Source organism: Zingiber officinale, chromosome 4A (assembly GCF_018446385.1).
Source record: "Zingiber officinale cultivar Zhangliang chromosome 4A, Zo_v1.1, whole genome shotgun sequence".
NCBI lineage: Eukaryota > Viridiplantae > Streptophyta > Magnoliopsida > Zingiberales > Zingiberaceae > Zingiber > Zingiber officinale.
The window spans coordinates 136,893,173-136,916,337 of record NC_055992.1 but is presented as its reverse complement, the minus strand read 5'-3'; the positions used below and the strand labels follow the sequence as shown (position 1 = coordinate 136,916,337).

Genomic DNA, 23,165 nt, shown 5'->3' with positions numbered 1-23,165 from the left:
GTTCTTTTACCACTGTCTTGCTTGATGATATACCACTGTCTCTTACTGTATGAGACTTACTCTAAATGAGATAACAAGCCATATATTGATATTAAGTTTTGAAGTCGCTTACAAAGCAATAGGTTGTGGGCAGTTGGTGTTAATTTGTAATTTTGTCTTGCAATATTTTAACTGTAGCTCGATCCAATAAGATATTAATAAACTTGCGCTACAAAATAATCTGCAGGGTTATTAATAGCATAATTGTTTTAGAGAAGTGGATTTGGAACATAGGTGGAACATGACTCCTGCTTTTATTGTGGTTGAACAGTTGACCTTCAAAATAACTAAATCTGGTAATCACCAAGAAGCAATGTTCAACTACAAATATTTGCAATTGCCAGGAGTTTTTTTTTCTCATCATACTATGCGAATGGCATATCCAGATTCTGTTAACCCTGCCATGTGGACTTGGACTTCTACAAATGCCGACTCAATAGCTTGTTTTCTGGAACAATAGTTAAATAAGATCCAAATACTTATTGGTTGCATATAGGGTTTAACCGATTGCATTTAAGCTACCTAACAACATTTGCCAATATGAACAATTGTTGGTTAAATATTTCTAAGCAGATTGTAGACATTAATAAGCAATCACTGAAATCATAAATGAGTGAGCGCAAGTTACTGCATCTCGCCATTAACTTGAACATTGGTACTCAATGCTGCAATTGCATCTTTAGTGCTGTCTTCCCCTCAAGTTATATGTATCAACACATGGTTCTTATTCTTAGACCAAGAGTCATTATTTATGAAACCTAAGGACTATGTTTTGCATATGCTATTGTTCATGCCATACCCTTGTTTTTCCATATAAGGGCACAATGTTATATTGTACCGTGCCATACTTGATGTTTTTCCTGTAGCTAATGAGGTTTAGTTTTACTAACAGAGTGATTTCATTGGGTATGATTATAGACTATTCAGTAGTTGAAATTCCAACTCTAAAGACGTGGATGGAAGGTGGTCTTGACCACATTATGCTTAAAAGTTTGAGCGTCGATGGCATCCTCACCATTGCAAGTGTTCTTGGCCAAAGCATTGCCTTAGATTACTTTATTCGGCAGGTACATCAGCTGCATATGGATCTGCCAAATTATCATCTTTAAGTTTTATGAAGAACTGATATCAACTTTGACTTGGTTAGGTGGATGGAATGGTTGAACTGTTTAGCAACATTAATCATGAAATGGAGAAAACAGGTTATTTTCGGCTGAAGAACAAAATGCTTCTGCAATTAGTCGGAAAAGCAAATTCTATTCTGGAGGCAGTTATTCTGAAACTCAAGCTTTTTGACAGGTAAAATTTTCCTTTAGCACATATATTCTGAAAAATTTAGAAATCGCAATGTAGAATAGCTAATTTAAAATCAATATTGTATAGTTCAGCCTAAGGTGATTAAGCCTGTACTAGCATGGTGATAGAAAGCTTCTCTTTGCTAGACCATGTTTGTTGAAAACAATAATTTGTGAAAGATTGTACTTTTTCCTAGGCATGCTTCTAAAGCAGTCACGATAAGCATTTAATGATTGGAATCCAAGGGACGAGGGGCAATGCATCCTAACACATTATGTCAGTGCATACACAAGCTTGTATAGATTTTGTTACTAATGTATGCCAGCTTACATGCTTTACACGCTTAGTCGATTTTTGTGTATATAATTTTCTGTTTCTAGTAGGAAAAATGGTGGTCGATGACAAAATTTTTTTTGCTCCCATGACATCAATCTTTGTTACGATTAGATATTAGGCCCTGATATACTTAGCCTGCGATCAAAACTAATGGGAACAATATCCATACATGTGTACATAGTCAACCTTGAACATTTTCTTTGAATTTTGGTCGATATCCTACAATTATTTTGTTTTACTCATAAACAACATCAGTTGCTCACTGTTCACATTCACTAATCAAAGGATATTAATACCTTCGTTATATATATCGGACAATTGTTTTTATCATGTATATGATCATGTGCTTTCTACAGGCCGGAGATTGCATGGAAGAATGCTAATTACGCGCAGATATGGGAGTACCTTCGTGATGATTTTGAGTTGACTAATAGATTTGGTAGCCTCCATTTTAAGCTGGAGTTTGTTGAGGTATGACTTGATTCCTTTTTTCATTCTCATGCTGGTTTTGGTCTGCTCTGATCTTATTATCGGTTTGCAGCGCAACATTTCGTTCTTCAGGAACATCCTGCAGAACAGGAAAATGCATTTCTTGGACTCTCTCATAGTTACTTTACTCGTCGTGGAGATCTTGATGTCGATATATCTTATGTTACAAATTCTATTATTACAATTTTTGTACTTAAAATGTTAGTTTAGTAATTTTTTAAAATTACTATTTGGTTATTTTCCCCTAACTTGAACTTGGGTTGATGCACATCAATAAGGGCGAGATTGTTGGACCCCATAGTTGTTTTGATGTGATCAACCAAGTTAGTTATGTTCTGTTTATTTTTGATCCCTGTGTCTAAGTGTGCATGAGCTTAGGAGCGCAGGAAGTCGAGCGGAAGACGCAACTAGCAAGAAGAATGACACGGGAAGGGAGCCGACGGGAAAAGACCAGTAATTGGGTTCGGGTGAGCCATATTCTGGTTGGCCGCAATCACCCATGCTATCGGAACATCGGAAGCCAAAAGGAAGTGTAAAGGAGCTAGAACGCTAGATGGAGGCACCCTCCATGAAGAAATGGAGGCGCCTGCGCTGTCCTCAATCTTGGAGGAGCCTCCAACAAGTGTTGAAGGCACCTTCAACAATGGAGGTGCCTTCAACACTGTTTGAGGCGCCTCCAAGCTGGTCAACTCGACCGTTTGAGCGCGAATAGAGTTTTATCCGCTTGACTTGGTTAAAGGCGCCTTAGACCTTTGTTAGAGGCGTCATAGACCTTCGAGATAGAATTTCCAGGAGCTATTTAAAGACCCCTGAAGCTAGAAAATGATAATTCAATCAAGCATTCAATTCCTAGCAACTCGTGAACTCGTTTAGTGTGTAAAAATGCTTCTCCGCCTACAGTGAAGGAGACATTCTAGTGGATCTGTTCAATCACCTTGGATTAACAACCGTCTTGGTTATAACCAAGTTAATTTCGTGTCTCTTACTTTAATTTTGCCTTTACTTTAATTGTTGCTATTTATTTTGAGTTGAAAATCCGAGGAGGGTATACTTTCATTTTGCAAGCAATTCACCCCCTCTTGTCGGCCCCGCTGCGCCAACACACTCATCACAGGGGATGAGTACCCCGTCTTCGATGGGGAATGTGAACCTGGTTTGAATGATGATCCAAATCTCCACCTATGTCTTGAGGTGGTACTGTTGGTGCGGGAAGCATCCGACGATTGAACCGGTGTTTTGATTATGTCAAAGGGTTCAAGTTAAGTTGTTTTGTTATCTAATGAGCTTAAACAAGTGTGCAGGAAAGTCCTAACTGCGGTTAGGCAGGTGAAAATCCTAAGGGGTGGTAACCTTAGGTCCTAGGGGGTGGTAACCCTAGGTGGAGGAAAACCCTAAGGGGCGGTAACCTTAGGTCCTAGGGGGTGGTAACCCTAGGTGGAGAAAAACCCTAGGGGGCGGTAACCTTAGGTCCTAGGGGGTGGTAGCCCTAGGCGGAAAGTCCACTGTCCGAGGACCGGATCGACATCGTAAATCTCCGAGTGGAGTAGGTGAGGACGTTGCCCGTAGAGGGAACGAGGGCGTCAGTCGACCTAGGTTTCGGCCGAAACCGGTTGATGGACAAAAGGCTGTCAATTCATTTGTTTATATATTATATTTTGTGTTCTAACTCTGTTTGCGAAACTAACACTTTTGTGCGGTTAGTATCGATCGGGATCGTCGATCAACCGACTCAGATCGAACCTTCAAGCAACCGATCGATCTCCGTGTGGACCGGTCGACCGGGATCGATCGACCCTCGGATCGACGACCGAACTTGGGATAGGTATCGACCGGATCAAGCCGAGGTGTGCGGGTCGAGGAGACCGACGGCGATCAACCTGATCATCGACCGATCCTGTGATAAAGTTGACGGATCGCGGAGCGACGGATGGATCGAGATGCAGGAGATCATCCGATCGATCGATCAACGTGAGGATCGGTCGACCGATCCGCTTTGGTCAACTGATCCCAAGACTGGGATCTGGATCACTGCGAGCTATAAAAGGGCCTCGAGGTGCAATACATCGAATTCAACGTAAGTCTTGTGCTCTCGTGTGCTCCGTACGCTTCAACAACGTTTTGCTGCATCAACGAACTGAACCTCCAACGCTCTTCTACTTTCCTGTTCGTTGGTAAAACTTTCTTATTTGCACTTAACTGTAATTGCTTCTATCTTGTAATAGTTCGAATTTATAGTTGTTGCCCACCGAAAGCGGTCAAGGACCGCGGGCCTTCGAGTAGGAGTCAAGATAGGCTCCGAACGAAGTAAAACACTCGTGTCTTGTGTGTTTGCATTTACTTTCCGCTGCACTTATAATCTGTGTTTTAAAACGCTAAAAATAGCCACGAGCGCTATTCACCCCCCCCTCTAGCGCTTTCGATCCATCAATTGGTATCAGAGCGGGGTCATTTTGAATCGGTGGAACCACCATTCAAAATAATTTGTCATGGTATTTTCAGTTTTTTTTTCGGAGTCAATTAGAATTTGGCTTTATAGCTATATTCTAATTATTTTCTCGATTCGGCTTTCTGCTCGAGGTTGGTGCAACACCACCCGAGTTCGTGGTCTATTTTTTTTACCGCACTACTAAGCCAGAACCAAGTCCTGGAACCTCCTTATTGTTTATTTTTTTTAGTTGATCTAAAATGACCCTTCAAGAAGGCTACAGTACGGCCCGTCCCCCGCTATTCACCGGAGACGACTTCGGGTACTGGAAGGGTCGGATGGAGGCATATCTCTAGACTCATTTCGAAGTCTGGATGATTGTCAAAACCGGATTCTAACTACCAACTGATAGCGCTGGCAAACCACTACCATACGAGGACTGGGACGCATCTCTGATTAAGAAGGTGGAAGCCAATGCCAAGGCGACCTGCACCCTCCAGTGTGGCCTATCAAAAGAAGAACTCAACCGCGTCGGCCCTTTCAGCAGTGCCAAGGAGCTGTGGGATAATCTCATTGAACTTCACGAGGGGACGTCCGACACTAAAGTAAATAAAAGAGACTTAATTTTCAATAAATTGTTTAATATCAAACTGCAGGAAGGTGAGACAGCTGCCCAACTCCATGCCCGGATTCAAGATCTGCTCAATGGTCTTCATGCAATTGGATAGAAGGTAGATAACCGAGACATCATAAGGTATTCTTTAAATGCATTTCCGAGGAACACCTTGTGGGCATCTATGGTAGATGCCTACAAGGTTTCTAAGGATTTATCTACTATTAAGTTAGATGAACTTTTTGCAGAATTCGAACTTCATGAACAGACTAATGCACACCTGACCGAGAAAGGGTTGGCTTTGGTTGCAGGAACAGGAAGAATGCACGAATCAAAGATGAAGCGCAGAACTGAACCTGAGTCAGAAGAAGAACCAGATTCGGAAGACGATGATGAGCTTACAACCGAAATAGTCAACCTGGTAAAGAAACTCTGCAAAAAGAAGGGTTTCAACAAAAAGGATGTCAGAAAAGCTATCCAGTCCAAAGAAGCCCAACCAAGCTCGAAAGTCAAATTCGAAGTAACCTGCTACGGGTGCAATCAAAAAGGGCACATCAAGGTAAACTGCCCGAACCAGAAGGATCCAAAGAAACCAAAGAGAAAGAAGACATTGAAGGCAACATGGGATGAGTCTTCTTCCGAGGAATCCGACGACGAAGAACTCGAGCAAACGAACTTTCTTGCGTTGACAGCCCGGGACTACAACAACGAATCCGAAAGCGAGGACGAATCAGAAGCCGAGTCCGAGAGAAGCCACGGATCCGCATCCATTTTCGAAGGGCCAAACCCCTCTGTAAGTAAAAAATCGCTTATATAGCTTAATTAATTATTTAATGCATAAAGTAGCTAAGCCCAAAATTCGAATCAAGTCGCTTCAAAAGGAGGTAACACTCCTTAAAGAAACAACAAATAACGAATCCTTGACTGATCCAGTTCAGACTGGAACCTCAACTCAAGTTCAAAAACTTGAGGAAGAGAATTCTAACCTGAAAAGTCAAGTCAAGGATTTGAAGACAACCTTAGAACGATTTTCCCTGGGATCCAAGAATCTTGACTTGATTCTTGGAACACAAAGGGCAATGTACAATAGAACTGGACTAGGATACAAATCTAAAAAGAAATATAAGTCATATTTATCTCTCATACAAAGAACAAATAGAAAAATGGTCCAAGCATGGGTTGCCAAGTCCAACCTAATCAATCAAGTTGGACTCGGACAATATTGGGTTCCCAAGGATCAAATACATTTCCTCGATAGACCATATCGAGGCTATGATCCAGGGGGAGCTAAAACGATTAAAATTCGAAATTAAAATTAAAAATTCAATTAAAAATTTGAAATTAAAATTAAAATTTTGAAATTAAAATTAAAAATTTGAAATTAAAATTAAAAATTCAATTAAATCAAAATTCGAAATTAAACTTAACATTCGAAATTCAATTGAAAATAGAAAGAGGATCCAGAATAGCTGGCACCCGCAACTAAACTACCCGACTGGGTAACCAAACTTAATATACCCGAAATGGGTAAACAAGAGTAGACTACCCGGCAGGGTAATTTAAGTAAGATAAAATAGGCTAGGTTTAACTTGATCCACGGTACTGGTGAAGTTTTTGGATAATAGTACGTTAGGGAAGCTTGGGCATCGCATGTCTAGGAAGATATGGCTTCGACATGGTGCATTTGGCAAAGTGGAACTGACCGAAGCTACCCTTAAATGGATCCTAACTAGTTAGACCAAGGTTTAGTATTAAGTTCAATGGGTAGGACTATTTGGAAAACCTCGAAGGCATGGTTACTTTAATGAGTTCCTTGTGACTCACCATAGCCCAGAAGTTTATCCAAAGAATGCTTACTTGTTAAACCCAAAGCTAAACCTGAATCTAACATAAAGTCAAACATACTCCTAAAATTGAATCTCAATTCATCTCACAAAAATTATAGGAGTCCCTTATTGAAAATTTAGATCGGGTGAGATGACTAAGGAATTAAAAATAACTTAAATATTTTTCAAATTAAAAATAACTTAGATATTTTCAATTAACTACTTTTTCAAAAATTAAAAAATTAACTTAAAATATTTTTCAAACTTAAACATTTTTCAAAAAATTCTTCAATAGAATTAACTAATTATTAACTCAGATTGGGTAGGATGCAAAATTAAGGACTTACTTCAATCAAACTGTCTTTTGATCCATCAACTACTTTATGCGTAGGAATTGGATCAATGAGTGTTGGACAGTGGATGCTCCAGACATATGACTGGAGATAGGTTGAAGTTCACTAAGCTAAAACTAAAGAACCTAGGATCAGTTGCATTCGGCAACGATGGAAAACTGAAAGTAATCGGAAAAGGTAATATCGAACTTAACTCTGATTTTATTATTCGAAAAGTGTTATTAGTTGAAAATTTTTATTTTAATTTATTAAGTATAAGCCAATTATGCGATACTGGTTACTCAGTTAATTTTACCAAGTCCGAATGCATAGTCAAACATATTGATAATCCAAAAATCATACTTAAGGGCACAAGGAAAGATAATGTCTACACAATTTATCTACCAACACCCTCGATAAAGTGTTTTCTAACACAACAAGAGGAAACTGAGTTGTGACATAGGAGATTGGGTCACACTCACACAAGACTCATTTAAAAAATGAGTCAAAATGGACTAGTTAGAGGATTGCCCAAATTAAAGGTTATTGAAAATTCAATCTGTAATGTATGTCAACAAGGAAAACAAACCAAGTCAACCCACAAGTCAACCAATCTAGGTAGAACTACTTGTTTGCTTGAGCTCCTTCACCTAGACCTATTCGATTCACACGGAGCCAAGTCACTAAGCAAGAACTAGTATTGCTTAGTTATAATAGATGATTTCTCTAGGTTCACCTGGGTAAAATTTCTAAAAACAAAAGATGAAACCTTTGAAATATTTAGTAATTTTTGTAAATTAACATAAAATGAAAAAGACACTAAAATTAAAAGAATAAGAAATGACCATGGAGGAGAATTTGAGAATCACAACTTTACTGAATTTTGTGAAATAAACGGATACAAACATGAATACTCTTGCCCTAGGACCCCTCAACAAAATGGTTTAGTAGAACGTAAAAACAGAACCCTACAAGAAGCTGCTAGAACCATGTTAAACGAATATAAACTATCTAATCAATTCTGGGCTGAAGCAGTTAGTACAGCATGTTACATTCAAAATAGAATTTTACTTAACAAATTTCAAAATAAAGCATCCTATGAAATTTATTATAATAAAATTCCCAACTTAAACTATTTAAAAGTATTTGGGTATAAAGTCTTCATTTTAAACACTAAAGAGTACTTAGGGAAATTTACATCAAAAACAACCCCGGGAATATTTTTAGGATATTCAACAACTAGTAGAGCATATAGAGTGTATAACAAAAATACCCTAAAAGTAGAAGAAACAATAAATATAATATTTGATGAAGAAAATAAGTTACCAAACACAATAAATGAAACTGAAAATACAGAAAATATTAACCCAATAAACAGAGAAGATGACGAAATTCAACCTGAACCTATTGAATCTGAAGAACAAATCACTAACTCAAATGATATACGACCAACTAGAACAAGCACAAATCACCCATCTGACCAAATTTTGGGTGACCCAACTGTAGGAGTCAGAACTAGATCATCTTATAGAAACCAGAGCCAAATAGCCTTGATTTCAAAAATCGAACCCAAAACCATAGAAGAAGCCCTGCCAGACCCAGATTGGACTCTAGCAATGCAAGAAGAATTGGCCCAATTTGAAAGAAATCAGGTCTGGGAATTAGTGCCGAAACCCGTTAACAAATCCATAATTGACACTAAATGGATTTTTAGAAACAAATTAAACGATCAAGGTGAAATAGTTAGAAACAAAGCTAGGTTAGTAGCTAAAGGATTCAGTCAAGTAGAAGGGTTAGATTATGACGAGACCTATGCTCCAGTAGCAAGACTTGAATCCATTAGGATGTTGCTAGCCTATGCAGCACACAAAGGATTCAAGCTATTTCAGATGGATGTAAAATCCGCATTTTTAAATAGATTTATTAAAGAAGAAGTGTATGTAGGGCAACCCCCAGGATTTGAAGATTTAGAACAACCAAATTATGTCTTTAAATTAAAAAAGGTCCTATATGGACTAAAACAAGCACCTAGGGCTTGGTATGAACGTCTGTCTAATTACTTAATATCAAAAGGATTTAAACAAGGTCAAATAAACCCAACATTTTGTAAGACCGTTAGATTCGATAGAGGGGGGGTGAATATCGATTCGAAAATCTCGAGTTAAGACGCAGCGGAAAAGTAAAGAAGTAAAGAGATGAACACTGTTGATTTTTACTTCGTTCGGAGCCTGTGACGACTCCTACTCGAAGGCCCGTACTCCTTGAGTACTTTCGTTGGGCAATTCACTAGCAATTCGGATAATTACAATTTACGTACAAATATTGCTAATGAAAAGAAAGAAAACAAAGCTAACCGACAAACAATGAATTAAAAAGAGAGCCGGAGTGAGTCGTCGGAGCTTTGTGAACGTTGTTGGAGTGCAGAGCAGTAGAGTGATTGGACTCAGAGTTCTCAGAAGACTGATATCTTGAAGCTCCCGCTGGGCTTTATATGCCGCCCGGCGCACGGATCCTTCCGGCGCTCGAGGTGACGTAACACTCCCAACCAGATGCTCCAAGTGTCAACGCTGCCCGGGATAAATTTGCCTCCGCGCCTGATCCTTCCAGCGCCCGATTCCGCGCCTGACCTCACGTTGCTCCTCACCGCAAAACAATGTTAGTCCGAGGCAAATAAACCCTGCAGCAAAGATTGTTAGCACATTTTTACAGATACGCTAAGTAATAAAATTAGCATCAAGAGTATGACTTAGATTCCGTCTTTCCGAGACCGGAATCTAGTCACGATCTCGACTTAGATATCCGAAATGGATCTAAGCCGGATCGACGCCTAATGTCCCTTCTCGAACGCGCTCACGCTCACCCTCCGGACTTACCTCACTTACCGCCGACGTCCGGCCAGCCCGACCCGTCTCGACTTCTCGCCAAGCGTCCGGTCAGCCTGCCGACCCGCTGACTTCTCGCTACTATCCGGCCCCGTCGACCTAGCCGACTTCTCGCCAAGCGTCCGTCACCCCCGACCGCTTGACTTCTCGCCACCATCCGGTCAGCCCCGACCTAGCCGGACTTCTCCCGCACACTGATCAAAGTGTCGACAACAACACTAATTAACGTTGTCATTCCATCAAAACTGGTTAGACCGTTAGTGCTACCCGCACCAACAATCTCCCCTTTTGATGGAATGACAACTCGTTAAGTTAGTGAAAGCATATGTACGAAACAACATGCATTTGTGTGGTTTTAAAGTCGGTTTGTGTTTTCAAATTGGTTTAGCTAACTTAACCACCTAACCCTTCTCCCTTTGGCATTCATCAAAAGTAAGGGGTAAACAAGCATAGTGTAGAGTAATAAAAGGTTTAGTTAAAAAATTCAAAGATACTGATAAAAGTACAATTTTTAACAGCAAGTTAAAAAATAGTCAAGTTGACTTGGGGGAGTTTAAGCTTTTGAAAATTTGTTTAAAGCATTAGCTTTTAGCTTTTAGAAAGATAGCTAAGTTTTCATTTTCAAACACAAGTTTTCAAAAACCAGAATTCCAAAACTAAGTTTGAAAAATTTTTCAACACTAAGTTTGTAAACGATTTAATTTAAAACTTAAGTTTTGACAGTGATTTAAGTTTGAAAAAATCTAACTTCATAATTTTTAACACTTGAGTTTTTGCAAATCAAATTTCAGTTTGTAAATATTGATTTTGAACTTTACTTTTAGTTTTCAAAGGAGTTTGGTAGAACTAATTTTGATAAAGTAAAATAATTAAATCTAATTTTCAAAAATCAAAATTTTAAAGTTCAAAAGTACTAGTTTCAAAACCATGGTTTAAAATACTTGAAAAGTTGAGTTTTCAAAGACTAAGTAAAAAGGATAAAACGTTTGTGATTTAAAACAAACAATTTTGAGTTTAAAATATTTCACAATTTTAAGCAAGTTGATTTTGAAGATTGATTATTGAACTTTGATTTTCAAAATTAAGGAAAAAGATTTTGAGAAGCTTAGTTTGTAAACTTAAGTTTTGGAAAATCTAATTTCCACAATTTTCAAAACTAAGTTAAATCTAATTTTCAAAATCAATTTTCAATAAGATGTAAAACCTAATTCTTAAAAACAGCTTAGTTTTATAAGAGTTAGTTTTCAAAAGTAGGTTTAAGAAATTTTTAAGAGAACATTTTTCAAACAAAATTTAAAATATTTTATATAAAGGAAAAGTTTTTAATTAATTCCTCCCCCTGAACCTGACATAACTTTAACCAGCTGTCTAACCAATTAGGTACTAACTAACTATCAGAAGATAGTAGCTTTCACTTGGTTAGTCAGATTAAGTTAATTACAACCAGTCAGTGTTTGACTTGACTGATGAACTTTAATCTGATTAATATCTGAATTGTATTTAACGTCCAGACTTATGTTGATGCACTGAAATTAGCATCTTAAGTCCAGACAGTTGGCCTATGCATCTCACCCCTTTCTATGTTTATCAAACACAAGCAAGGTAAACCTAAGGTGTTGGTGAGATGCTCAAGAACTAGACCTATGGGCACATGCTTTCTAAGGATTCAAAACTAGTCTAAGGCCAAAACTGTTTTTGAAAAATCTAAAAATGGAAAGTTTTGAAAACAAACAAGTTTAACCTATAATTTGATAAAACCATTTTTGAAAGTATCCTAGTCTATTAAGATAGAACATATTCAATGTAAGTTTGAAACGCTACTAGATAAATCCAAAATATTTTACAAGTAGTGTAGCTACAGACGTAGGTCATCACTAAGGCTACTGAGATGATGAAGGGGGTGGTCCAGATCCCAAGGATCGAAGAAGTGTCATCAGCTCAGTGTGTCGGGTGACTCTGGCAGCTCGTAACTCGGCAACCTCTGGCAGCTCGTAACTCGGCAACCTCTCGCCGCATGTCCCGATGAAAGTCAGAGTTCTCCTGCTGGAGACTCGCCATAGCTCTCTCTAGTCCGGTCATACGGTCGGCTAGAGTGCGGGGAGCGTGTCGTGGTGCTCGAGCTGGGGGTGGTGGTGGAGCCGGTGCGGCTTCCTCTGGAAATAGTGCGAGCATGAACTCGTCCACCTGTGCGTCTGGATCGGGCTGGTGCTGTGCCCCCCTCCGCCAAGACATAGTTCCGTCATCTCTATCTATGTGGATGCCGGCTAGAGAAAAGTTTCGAGCGGCTATAACATCGAACTCGGTCATATGGGCAACGTCTCCCCTAGTGACATCAATGTGCAGCGAGGACATATAGGCTGTCAGAACGTGACCAAATGGTATATGGACTCGACTGTCAGTCACAAATCCAGCTGAATGGATAATGGTGGAGAAGATGTGTAGGCTAATGTCAATGTCTAACCTATGAATCAGGGCATAAAGTAAGAACGAATGGAATGGGCGCATCACAGCGATGTCCCGAGTAGTCATGGTAAAATGCAAAGGACTACAACCCTATAAAGAGCGTAGTCCGGACTCGCAGCTTCTATCGACCTAAACTGTCACCATGGGATCTCTCTCCCCGAAAAAATACGAATAGATCGTATCGAGAGTAATATGTGAGTAGGGATCGTCGAACGGTAGATCCCTCGGAGGATAGCACAAAAAGGAGCAAGTAGATGGACGCAACTCTAAAAACTCTCGGATAGTCGTAGGGGAAAATACGATATCAGTGCCTGCTGCCCTAGTGGTATAGGTGAAATCGTCTACTTTTACTAGGTTATTGCAAAATTCGGCACATAGACTTATGTTTATTGGACTGGTACATTCGACAAGGTTCCTTAAATTATAGTGGCCTATAACCTCTAAAGCAGAGGGACATGACCTAAGGAAGAACGCTCTATCTATGCAGGTAGTCCTAATGGCCTTATAAATGGTGGACTCAAATTTAATCCTAAGTTCGTCTGTGGGAAACCTAGGGTCTGTACTAGCATTGGAGGGTCCAGCACCAGTGTTTGTTCGTTTCCTACTGTATATAAAGAATATTAAAAAAAATTTAGAAGAAAAAAAAAATTTTGAGAGGGGAAGAATGCTTTACCGAGGAGCCATCGAAAAAATATAGATTTGACGACCTCGGTTGAATCGCAACAGCGTCTTCACCGCAAGAAAATTTTGATTTAGAGTACTTTCGCACTGAGGTTCAAAGTGAACCTTGGCAAAAGTGAGAATGAGTGGGGCAGAGGTTGGGGGCGCCTGCTGCCCCTTATTTATAAGGGACTCCGGGCGCCTGCCCGGATCCCCTCCGGGCGCCCCGGAGGGGAATACCAGGGGCGCCCGCCCCTGGTTTTGGACTGACAATTTTTTTTTTTTTTTAGATTTTGGAGTTAAGTTTTAAAATTTAAATTTTGAAATTAATTTAAGTTTTAAAATTAAATTCTTGAAATTAATTTAAGTTTTAAAATTAAATTTTTGAAATTAATTTAAGTTTTTAAAATTTTGAAATTAATTTAAGTTTTAAAATTGAAATTTTGAAATTTTTAAAATTAAAATTTTGAAATTAGTTTAAGTTTTAAAATTGAAATTTTGGAATTAATTTAAGTTTTAAAATTAAAATTTTGAAATTAATTTAAGTTTTAAAATTGAAATTTAAGTTTTAAAATAGAAAATTTGAAATTAATTTAAGTTTTAAAATTAAAATTTTGAAATTAATTTAAGTTTTAAAATTTTGAAATTAATTTAAGTTTTAAAATTAAAATTTTGAAATTAATTTAAGTTTAAAATTGAAAATTTGAAATTAATTTTTAAGTTTAAAATTGAAAATTTGAAATTAATTTAAGTTTTAAAATTAACAATTTGAAATCAATTTAAGTTTTAAAATTGAAATTTTGAAATTAATTTAAGTTTTAAAATTGAAATTTTGAAATTAATTTAAGTTTTAAAATTAAAATTAATTTAAGTTTTAAAATTAACATTATGAAATTAATTTAAGTTTTAAAATTAAAATTAATTTAAGTTTTAAAATTAACATTTTGAAATTAATTTAAGTTTTAAAATTTTGAAATTAATTTAAGTTTTAAAATTAAAATTTTGAAATTAATTTAAGTTTAAAATTGAAAATTTGAAATTAATTTAAGTTTTAAAATTAAAATTTTGAAATTAATTTAAGTTTAAAATTGAAAATTTGAAATTAATTTAAGTTTTAAAATTAAAATTTTGAAATTAATTTAAGTTTTAAAATTAAAATTTTGAAATTAATTTAAGTTTTAAAATTAAAATTTTGAAATTAATTTTTAAGTTTTATTCATCTCACCCGATTTATATTATCAATCAAGGAATCCTATGATTTTGTGAGATGAAATTAGTTTGATTACAGAGTTTTGTTTTAACTTGTGTTAGATTCAGACTTAGCTTTGGTTTCCACAAATAGGCATTCTTCGGATAAACTTCTAAGCTTGGTGAGTCATAAGGACATCATTAGAAGTAACCAACCTTTCGAGGTTTTCCGAATAGTCCTATCCACGGAACTTAGTACTAAATCTTGGTCTAACTGGTTAGGATTCGTTTAAGGGTAGCTTCGGTCAGTTCCACTTGGCCAAATGCACCAGATCGAAACCATATCTTTCTAGACATGCGATGCCCAAGTTTCCCTAACGTACTATCATCCAAAAACTTCACCAGTACCATGAGTTAAGTTAAACTTGGTCTCTCTTTAACTAATCCTAATTACCCTGCCGGGTTAGTTTGTTTTGGGTTACCCTGTCGGGTAGGTTAGTTTTGGAGGTGCCAGCTATTCTGGAGCCTCCCCCTGAATTATTGGCCATTAATTTAGATTTTGGGTTTGTGTCGATTCTTTTTATAGTTATAATCAACTTGGTGATAATCTAAATTTTGTTGAGTTTTGAATTTTGATTTTAATTTAGATTTATATTTTAGTTTTTGATCTGATTTATTCAAGTTTATATAATGTATTTTATCTTTAGGTATATAGAATTGATTAAGTCCTACTTGCGTGGTTAAGCACGCTTTCGGGACCCAAGCTTGTTTAGTTGCTTTGTGTTGGGTTAACAATGATTTAAAGGTTTTGTTTGAGTTTGACTTATATCCAAGTCCGGTTTTATTGTAGCATGCCTTTTGGTTATTTAGAATTAAATCTAAATTTTTAGATCTTGTTGTGAATTTTTCCAACAATTCTTTTAACTTATTAATTTCATTTTTTAATGATAAATTCTCCTCCTCAAGTGTTCGATCTTGAGTTGGATTCGAATTTTTTAATTGTTCCTTGAGGTTTTGATTTTCCTCAAGAAGCGATTTATTTTTATTTTCCAATTTAACTAATTTTTTATTTAAACACGAGATAATTCTAAAGAATTTACGATTTAAGTTTAGGTATACCTCTTTGGAACCTTCGGAAACGAGTACGGACTCGTGGCTCGATTCGGGTTCGGACCCGGCTTCCGATTCCTCTTCCGTTTCAGCTTCGCGAGCCATCAGCGCGAGGTGACTTTGGTGCTTTTCTCCTTCCGATTCGTCTGAGGAGGAATCGTCCCATGTTGCTTTGAGGGCTTTCTTCTTTGTTGACTTTGGTTTGTCAAGTTTCAATCTTGGGCATTCGTTCTTGTAGTGCCCCTTTTTGTTACATCCGAAACATGTGACATTTCTTGAGTCGGCTGGCGAACTGATCTTCTGAAGATCTTGTTTGCTGAAGCTTCTCTTTTTCCTGGTGAACATTTTCCTTACCAGGTTCACCAGGTGTTCTTCGTCTTCAGAGTCTTGATCGGAATCTTCTTCAGATTCGGGCTTGTTCTTCTTTTCTTTAGAGGAACCTGCAAATAAAGCTACACCTTTCTCGACCCCGGCGTTAGTTTGCTCATGAAGTTCTAATTCACAAAAGAGTTCGTCCAATTTTAATTTAGATAAATTTTTTGAAATTTTGTAGGCATCTACGATTGATGCCCACAAATTGTTTCGCGGAAAAGCATTTAACGCGTACCTGATTAAGTCTCGGTTCTCCATTTGGTGGTCTATCGCGTGGAGACCGTTGAGGATATCTTTGACCCTCGCGTGGAGCTGACTTGCCGTTTCTCCTTTCTGCATTTTTATATTAAAAATTCTATTTAACAGCAAATCTCTCTTTGTTACCTTTGCGTCGCTTGTTCCTTCGTGCAGCTCGATCAGTTTATCCCAAAGTTCCTTAGCGTTTTGATGCGGTCCGACCCGATTCAGTTCTTCTCGTGTTAGTCCGCAGTGTAGAGTATTGATGGCTTTGTTTTCAATTGATGCCTTTTTCTTCACATCATTTGTCCACCTTCGTGGTCTAGTATGTTCCCGAGTTGTTCATCGGAATTTTGTAAGCCCTTGTGACGCCATCCATTGGTCGTAGTCTGCCTTCATGTAGACTCCATTCTCCTCTTCCAAAGACGAAAAATCATCCCCGCTGAATAGAGGAGGACGATCTGCTGAAGCCTTCTTGTTGAGACATCATTACCTACACACACGAAATTAATCGAAAATATCCCAAGACTTTGTCTTGGATTAGCAAAGGGAGAAATAGAAACTCTAAGTTGGTGTTGTACCAATTTAGATTTTAAATCCAACGAGAGAAAAAATCTTCCAAAAAGATAATAATATCAAATTGTTAAAAAATGATTTCACCCCTTGTCTGATTGGTGGTTGCACCAAATCGGAGCGCTCCTCTGATACCACTTGTAAGACCGTTAGATTCGATAGAGGGGGTGAATATCGATTCGAAAATCTCGAGTTAAGACGCAGCGGAAAAGTAAAGAAGTAAAGAGATGAACATCGTTGATTTTACTTCGTTCGAGCCTGTGACGACTCCTACTCAAGGCCCGTACTCCTTTCGTTGGGCAATTCACTAGCAATTCGGATAATTACAATTTGCGTACAAATATTGCTAATGAAAAGAAAGAAAACACAGCTAACCGACAAACAATGACTTAAAAAGAGAGCCGGAGTGAGTCATCGGAGCTTTGTGAATGTTGTTGGAGCGCAGAGCAGCAGAGTGATTGGACTCGGAGTTCTCAGAAGACCGATATCTTGAAGCTCCTGCCTGGGGCTTCTTTTATATGCCGCCCGGCGCCTGATCCTTCCGGGTGCCCTGGTGTGACGTAACACTTCCAACCAGCGAGCTCCAAGTGTCAACGCGCGATCTGGATAAAATTTGCCTCCCGGACGCCCGGACCACCTTTCTCCAGAAACCAGCTTTCCTGCAAAACAAGGTTAGTCCGAGGCAAATAAACCACCTGCAAATTAGATTGTTAGCACAGTTTATAAATTTGACATCAAGAGTATGACTTAGATTCCGTCTTTCCGAGACCGGAATCTAGTCACGATCTCGACTTAGATATCCGAAATGGATCTAAGCTGGATCGACGCCTAATGTCCCCTTCCCGGGAATGCGTCCTCACAGTCACTCCCCTCCAGTGACTTACCTCACTTACCTGCCAGACGTCCGGTCAGCCCGTCGACCCGTCTGGACTTCTCGCCAAGCATCCGGTCAGCCCGTCGACCCGCTTGGACTTCTCGCCAGCTATCCGGTCAGCCCGTCGACCTAGCTGGACTCCGGTCAGCCCGTCGACCCGCTTGGACTTCTCGCCAGCTATCCGGTCAGCCCGTCGACCTAGCTGGACTTCTCCTGCACACTTGATCAAAGTGTCAGACAACAACACAACTAACTTAACCTATTTGTCATTCATCAAAACCTGAGTTAGACCGTTAGTGCTACCCGCACCAACACCTTTTTCGTAAAAACCTTAGAAAATGATATTTTTATAGCCCAAATTTACGTTGACGATATTATTTTCGGTTCCACAAACTCTAAATTTCTAAAAAAAAATCACCAAACTTATGGAAAATGAATTCAAAATGAGTCTGGTAGGAGAACTTAATTTCTTCTTAGATTTACAGATTAAGCAAACTAAAGATGGAATTTACATTTATCAAACTAAATATGCTAAGGAATTAATTAGAAAATTTGGCATGGAAAACTCAAAAATAATCAATACACCAATGGCTACAAATGCTAAAATTGACTCAAACTTAGAAGGTAAATCAGTAGACTTGAAATACTATCGGAGTGCGATAGGAAGTCTACTGTACCTAACTGCAAGTCGACCAGACATTATTTTTGCAGTAGGTATGTGTGCACGATACCAATCTTGTGCAAAAGAGTCTCACTTAACCCTTGTCAAAAGAATCCTTAGGTATGTTAAGGGAACCCTAAATGTAGGACTATGGTACCCTAGATCTGGCACCCTTGACCTAAACGGCTACTCTGACTCAGACTATGCCGGATGCAAGCTAGATAGAAAAAGCACAAGTGATAGCTGTCAATTTCTAGGACAATGCCTAGTAAGTTGGTCAAGTAGAAAGCAACACTGTGTTGCTTTATCTACCACTGAAGCTGAATATATAGCCTTAGGTGAATGCACATCTCAGTTGATGTGGATGATGCATACCCTTAAAGACTATCAACTGGAGTATCATAAAACTAAAATCTCAATTGATAATATAAGCTCAATAAATCTAACTAAAAACTCAATTCATCACTCAAGAACTAAACATATAGAAGTGAAACACCACTTTGTAAGGGATCACGTAGCTAAGGGTGATATTGAACTCAACTATGTTGAGTCAAAATCAAACCTAGCTGACATCTTCACAAAGCCCTTACCTGAACTTGAGTTCGGCTCACTTAGAAGGCAAATAGGAATGTGCTGGGTAGAATAGATATTAATTTTTCAAAACTCACTATCTTACTTCAAAACTCGTTCTTTTATTCGTTTCAAAATCTAGGAAAAATAATGATTTTAAAATCCCATTTTCTTAGAATTTTCAAAAATATGACTTAGCCTAGGATCTACCCTAGAAATCTTGTTCCCCTAGATTTAAGCCAGAGCATCTCACAAACACCTAGGTATACCTTACTTGTGTTTGTAAAACATAGAATGGTGTGAGATGCATAGGGTACAGTCTGGACTCAAGAATGCTTATTACTGTGCATCAATATGAATCTGGGCGTTAAATACTTTACTAACAGCAATTAAGTCAAGTCTTTCAGCCTTAGTCAAATCTAATTGGACTAAATGACTTTACTTGACTAACCAAGTGAAAGTTGCTGCCCTCTAGGCAATCAGCAAGTAGCTAACGGTTAGACAGTTGGTGAAGGAAATGTTAAGCTTAAGCATGCTTACACTTTAGGGCTCTGATACCTGATTAAGACAAGGTGAATAAGTTGCCACATGCTTGGACTATAAGAACCTAAGAATTTATTAAGACATTAATCAAGGGGGAGTGAATTCTTCTTTTCAAGCTAGTTCTCCTTTAAAATAAAAATTATCTTTGACTTGGTTTTAAAAATTATTTTTGACTTGACTTAAAATAAAAAATTATGATAGATGTGATATTGAATTAACATTATTTTTAAAAGCTTGGATTTTCATATAATCATTTTTCAAAACTAAGCACTAAAATTATCCAAATCTTTTACTAAGTTTTTTTTGCAAATCTAAGTACTTAAGTTAAGCTTTTATGAAAATCCTTTTAAAGTTAAATACTCAAGCAAAGTTTAAAAATATATATATATATATATATATATATACCTTTAAGTGTTTTGTCAAAATTTCTTATATAACTCATTTTTTTTAAACAACAATTAATTTCAAAAGATTAAAGCTAATCTTTGTTGAAAATGAGTTAAGTATTTTCAAAACCATTTCAAATTGAGCTAAGTGTTTTTCAAAAGACTTGTTAAAATTTAGCTAAAACTTCTTTGCAAATTTAGCTAAGTGACTTCTATAGCCTTTTTCAAAATTAACTAAGTTAAATATTTTTTCACGAAAGTCTTTTTCAAATTTAGCTAAGTGTTTACCAAAGTAATGATTTTCAATTGCTAATTTTGCTAAGTTTTTGTTGAAAACACTAAGTATTTTCCAAGGCATTTCCTAATTTAAGTAAAACAATTCTTTTTGAAACACTAAGACATTAAATAAATGGCTACTTTTCAGGGGGAGCTTAAACTAATTATTTTCTTCTCTTCCTGATATTGTTTTTGATTTATGTCAAAGGGGGAGAGAAAAGTCAAAGTTAAAGAGATTAAGAATTAAGAATTTAAACATAAAGAGGAGCATAAGTTTTACAAATTTTTATACATTCATGTTTAAATTTCTTAATAATTTCATATTTTAATTTTGTCATACTTTACTTAACTTTGAACTATGTTTTCATAATCAAAAAGGGCAAGATTGTTAGTGCGGGAAACATCCGACAATCGAACCGGTGTTTTGATTATGTCAAAGGGTTCAAGTTAAGTTGTTTTGTTATCTAATGAGCTTAAACAAGTGTGCAGGAAAGTCCTAACTGTGGTTAGGCAGGTGAAAATCCTAAGGGGTGGTAACCTTAGGTCCTAGGGGGTGGTAACCCTAGGTGGAGGAAAATCCTAAGGGGCGGTAACCTTAGGTCCTAGGGGGTGATAACCCTAGGTGGAGAAAAACCCTAGGGGGCGGTAACCTTAGGTCCTAGGGGGTGGTAACCCTAGGCAGAAAGTCCAATCGGTCTGGAGGATCGGACTGACATCAGGTAAATCTCCTGAGTGGAGTAGGTGAGGACGCGTTCCCCGTAGAGGGAACAGTAGGCGTCGGGTCGACCTTGGGTTTCCGGTCGGAAACCCGAAGTCAGACCCGGACAGTCCGAAGGATGTGAATTCATTTGTTTATATATTATATTTTGTGTTCTAACTCTGTTTTGCAGGAAACTAACACTTTTGTGCAGGGTTAGTACTGACCGGGATCGGTCGACCGAACTTTCAAGCAACTAGATCAGATCTCCAGAAGTTGGACCGGGTTCGACCAGGGATCGGTCGACCGGACCTCGGGATTTGTCAACCGAACCTGGGATAGGTGTCAACTGGATCAAGCCGAGGTGTGCGGGTCATAGGAGACTGATCGGTTGACCGAACCTTGGGATCGGTCGACCGATCCCAGGGATAAAGTTTGACCATATCGAAGCGGAGCGACGGATGGACGGATCAGATGCGGTGGAGATCATCTGATCGGTCGACCGAACGTGAGGATCGATCGACCAATCCGCTTCGGGTCAAATCTGATCCCGAGACTTGGGGATTTGGATCAGACCTTGCAGAGCTATAAAAAGGGGCCTCGAGGTGCAGCTCAATATATCGAATTCCGAACAGAAGTCTTGTGCTCTCGTGTGCTCCGTACGCTTCAACAACGCTTTGCTACATCAACGAACTCAACCTCCAACGCTCTTATACTTTCTTGTTCGTTGGTAAAACTTTCTTATTTGCACTTAATTGTAATTGCTTCTAGCTTGTAATAGTTCAAATTTATAGTTGTTGCCCACCGAAAGCGGTCAAGGACCGCGGGCCTTCGAGTAGGAGTCGAGATAGGCTCCGAACGAAGTAAAACACTCGTGTCTTGTGTGTTTGCATTTACTTTCCGCTGTACTTATAATCTGTGTTTTAAAACGCTAAAAATAGCCACGAGCGCTATTCACCCCCCTCTAGCGCTTTCAATCCATCATGTACTTCATCCAGCCCTTCCAGTAGTCAAAATCCTCACCAAAAAAAGAGGCAAATGGGCGGTACTGTGCTTTCTTGATGGGTCATTTCGTATAATCGATCTACAAAACAAGAATTAAAGAAAAATGTACCAAGACTTGGTCTTAGATTAGTAGTGCAGGAGAAAAGAAATACCGCTCGAGTGATATTGCACCAACTTTGATATTTTTTAAAAAAAAAATGAGAAATTTGTCAGAAGAAGTTATATACCAATTCTGACTTATGACGAAAATTTAAAAAAGTAAAATAAAAAAAAGGTTGCACCAATTCAGAGTACCCCCACTCTAATACCAATTGTAAGATTCAAAGAGCTAGAGGGAAGGCATGAATAACACTTGTGGCTTTTTCATTTTTTTTGTAAATAGTCAAAAGTATGCAGTGGAAATAAGAAAGACAAAACCAATACTAACACTTTTGGTTTTACTTGATTCAGAGCTTATGGTGACTCCTACTCCAAGGCCCATGATTGTCGATAATTTTCGTTGGACAATCCACTAATAATTTATAATAAGTATAAGTACAAAGTAATAATAGTTTAAGTGCTATAAATGAAATTATACTAACAACTAAAGATTTAGAGATTCATGCTTTTGGTCATCGAAGCAGCGTTACAGCGTCGTCGAGTAAATTGTTGGAGTTGTTGTTCTTGAGGTGCTGGTCGAACCCTCCTTTTATAGCCTTGTCCGAGCACCTAGACCAGTCTCAAGCGCCCCCATTAAGCTGACATGGCGTGACCTCAGTGAAACTATATCCGCCAAAGTTTATCCCTCTCCAGGCGCTTAGACGCATCCGGGCGGCTGAACTCATCCAAGCGCCTGGACCCATCCGGGCGCTTGGACTCTGATGTGTGTTGACCAATCAACATCGGTCACCTCAGCTGGGTGCCTCCTAGGGTTTGGGACAATCCAAGCACTGAACTCGGTCCGGGCGCTCGGACCTCCAATCGCCCGGACCTCTGAGAGCCTAGACCCTTCCCGAGCGCTTGGAGACTCCTTTTCTAGCTAAGTTTCAGCTTTGATTTCCTGCACCATAGAGTTAGAAAAAATCGGCATAATATAATAATTTAGATAGTCTTGGGATTGTCAGGTTCTAACTTTAGATTTCATGTGAAATTCTAGATCGAACCGACACCTACTATTTTCTCAATGAGGAATGTGTCCTCACCTACTTCTAATGTCAAACTAGTCTTCTAGATCATTTGGACTTTTGCTCAGTATCCAAGACTACAGGACTTTCTGCTGGACGTCCGATCCCCGACCCATCTAGTCTTTTGCCTAGTGTCCGCAACATTCAAG

General features: G+C 38.3%; 1 protein-coding gene across 1 annotated transcript in view; it reads left to right on the top strand.

Moving 5' to 3' along the window:
• The window catches only part of LOC121972823 (protein RETARDED ROOT GROWTH-LIKE-like), a 30,386-nt gene that overhangs the window by 2,644 nt on the left and 4,577 nt on the right, over positions 1–23,165 (top strand). Inside the window, exons 4-7 of the mRNA XM_042524449.1 lie at positions 958–1,106; positions 1,187–1,338; positions 2,028–2,142; positions 2,213–2,349. Of these exons, the coding sequence (XP_042380383.1) occupies positions 958–1,106; positions 1,187–1,338; positions 2,028–2,142; positions 2,213–2,349 (553 nt within the window). The remainder of the gene's footprint in view (positions 1–957; positions 1,107–1,186; positions 1,339–2,027; positions 2,143–2,212; positions 2,350–23,165) is intronic.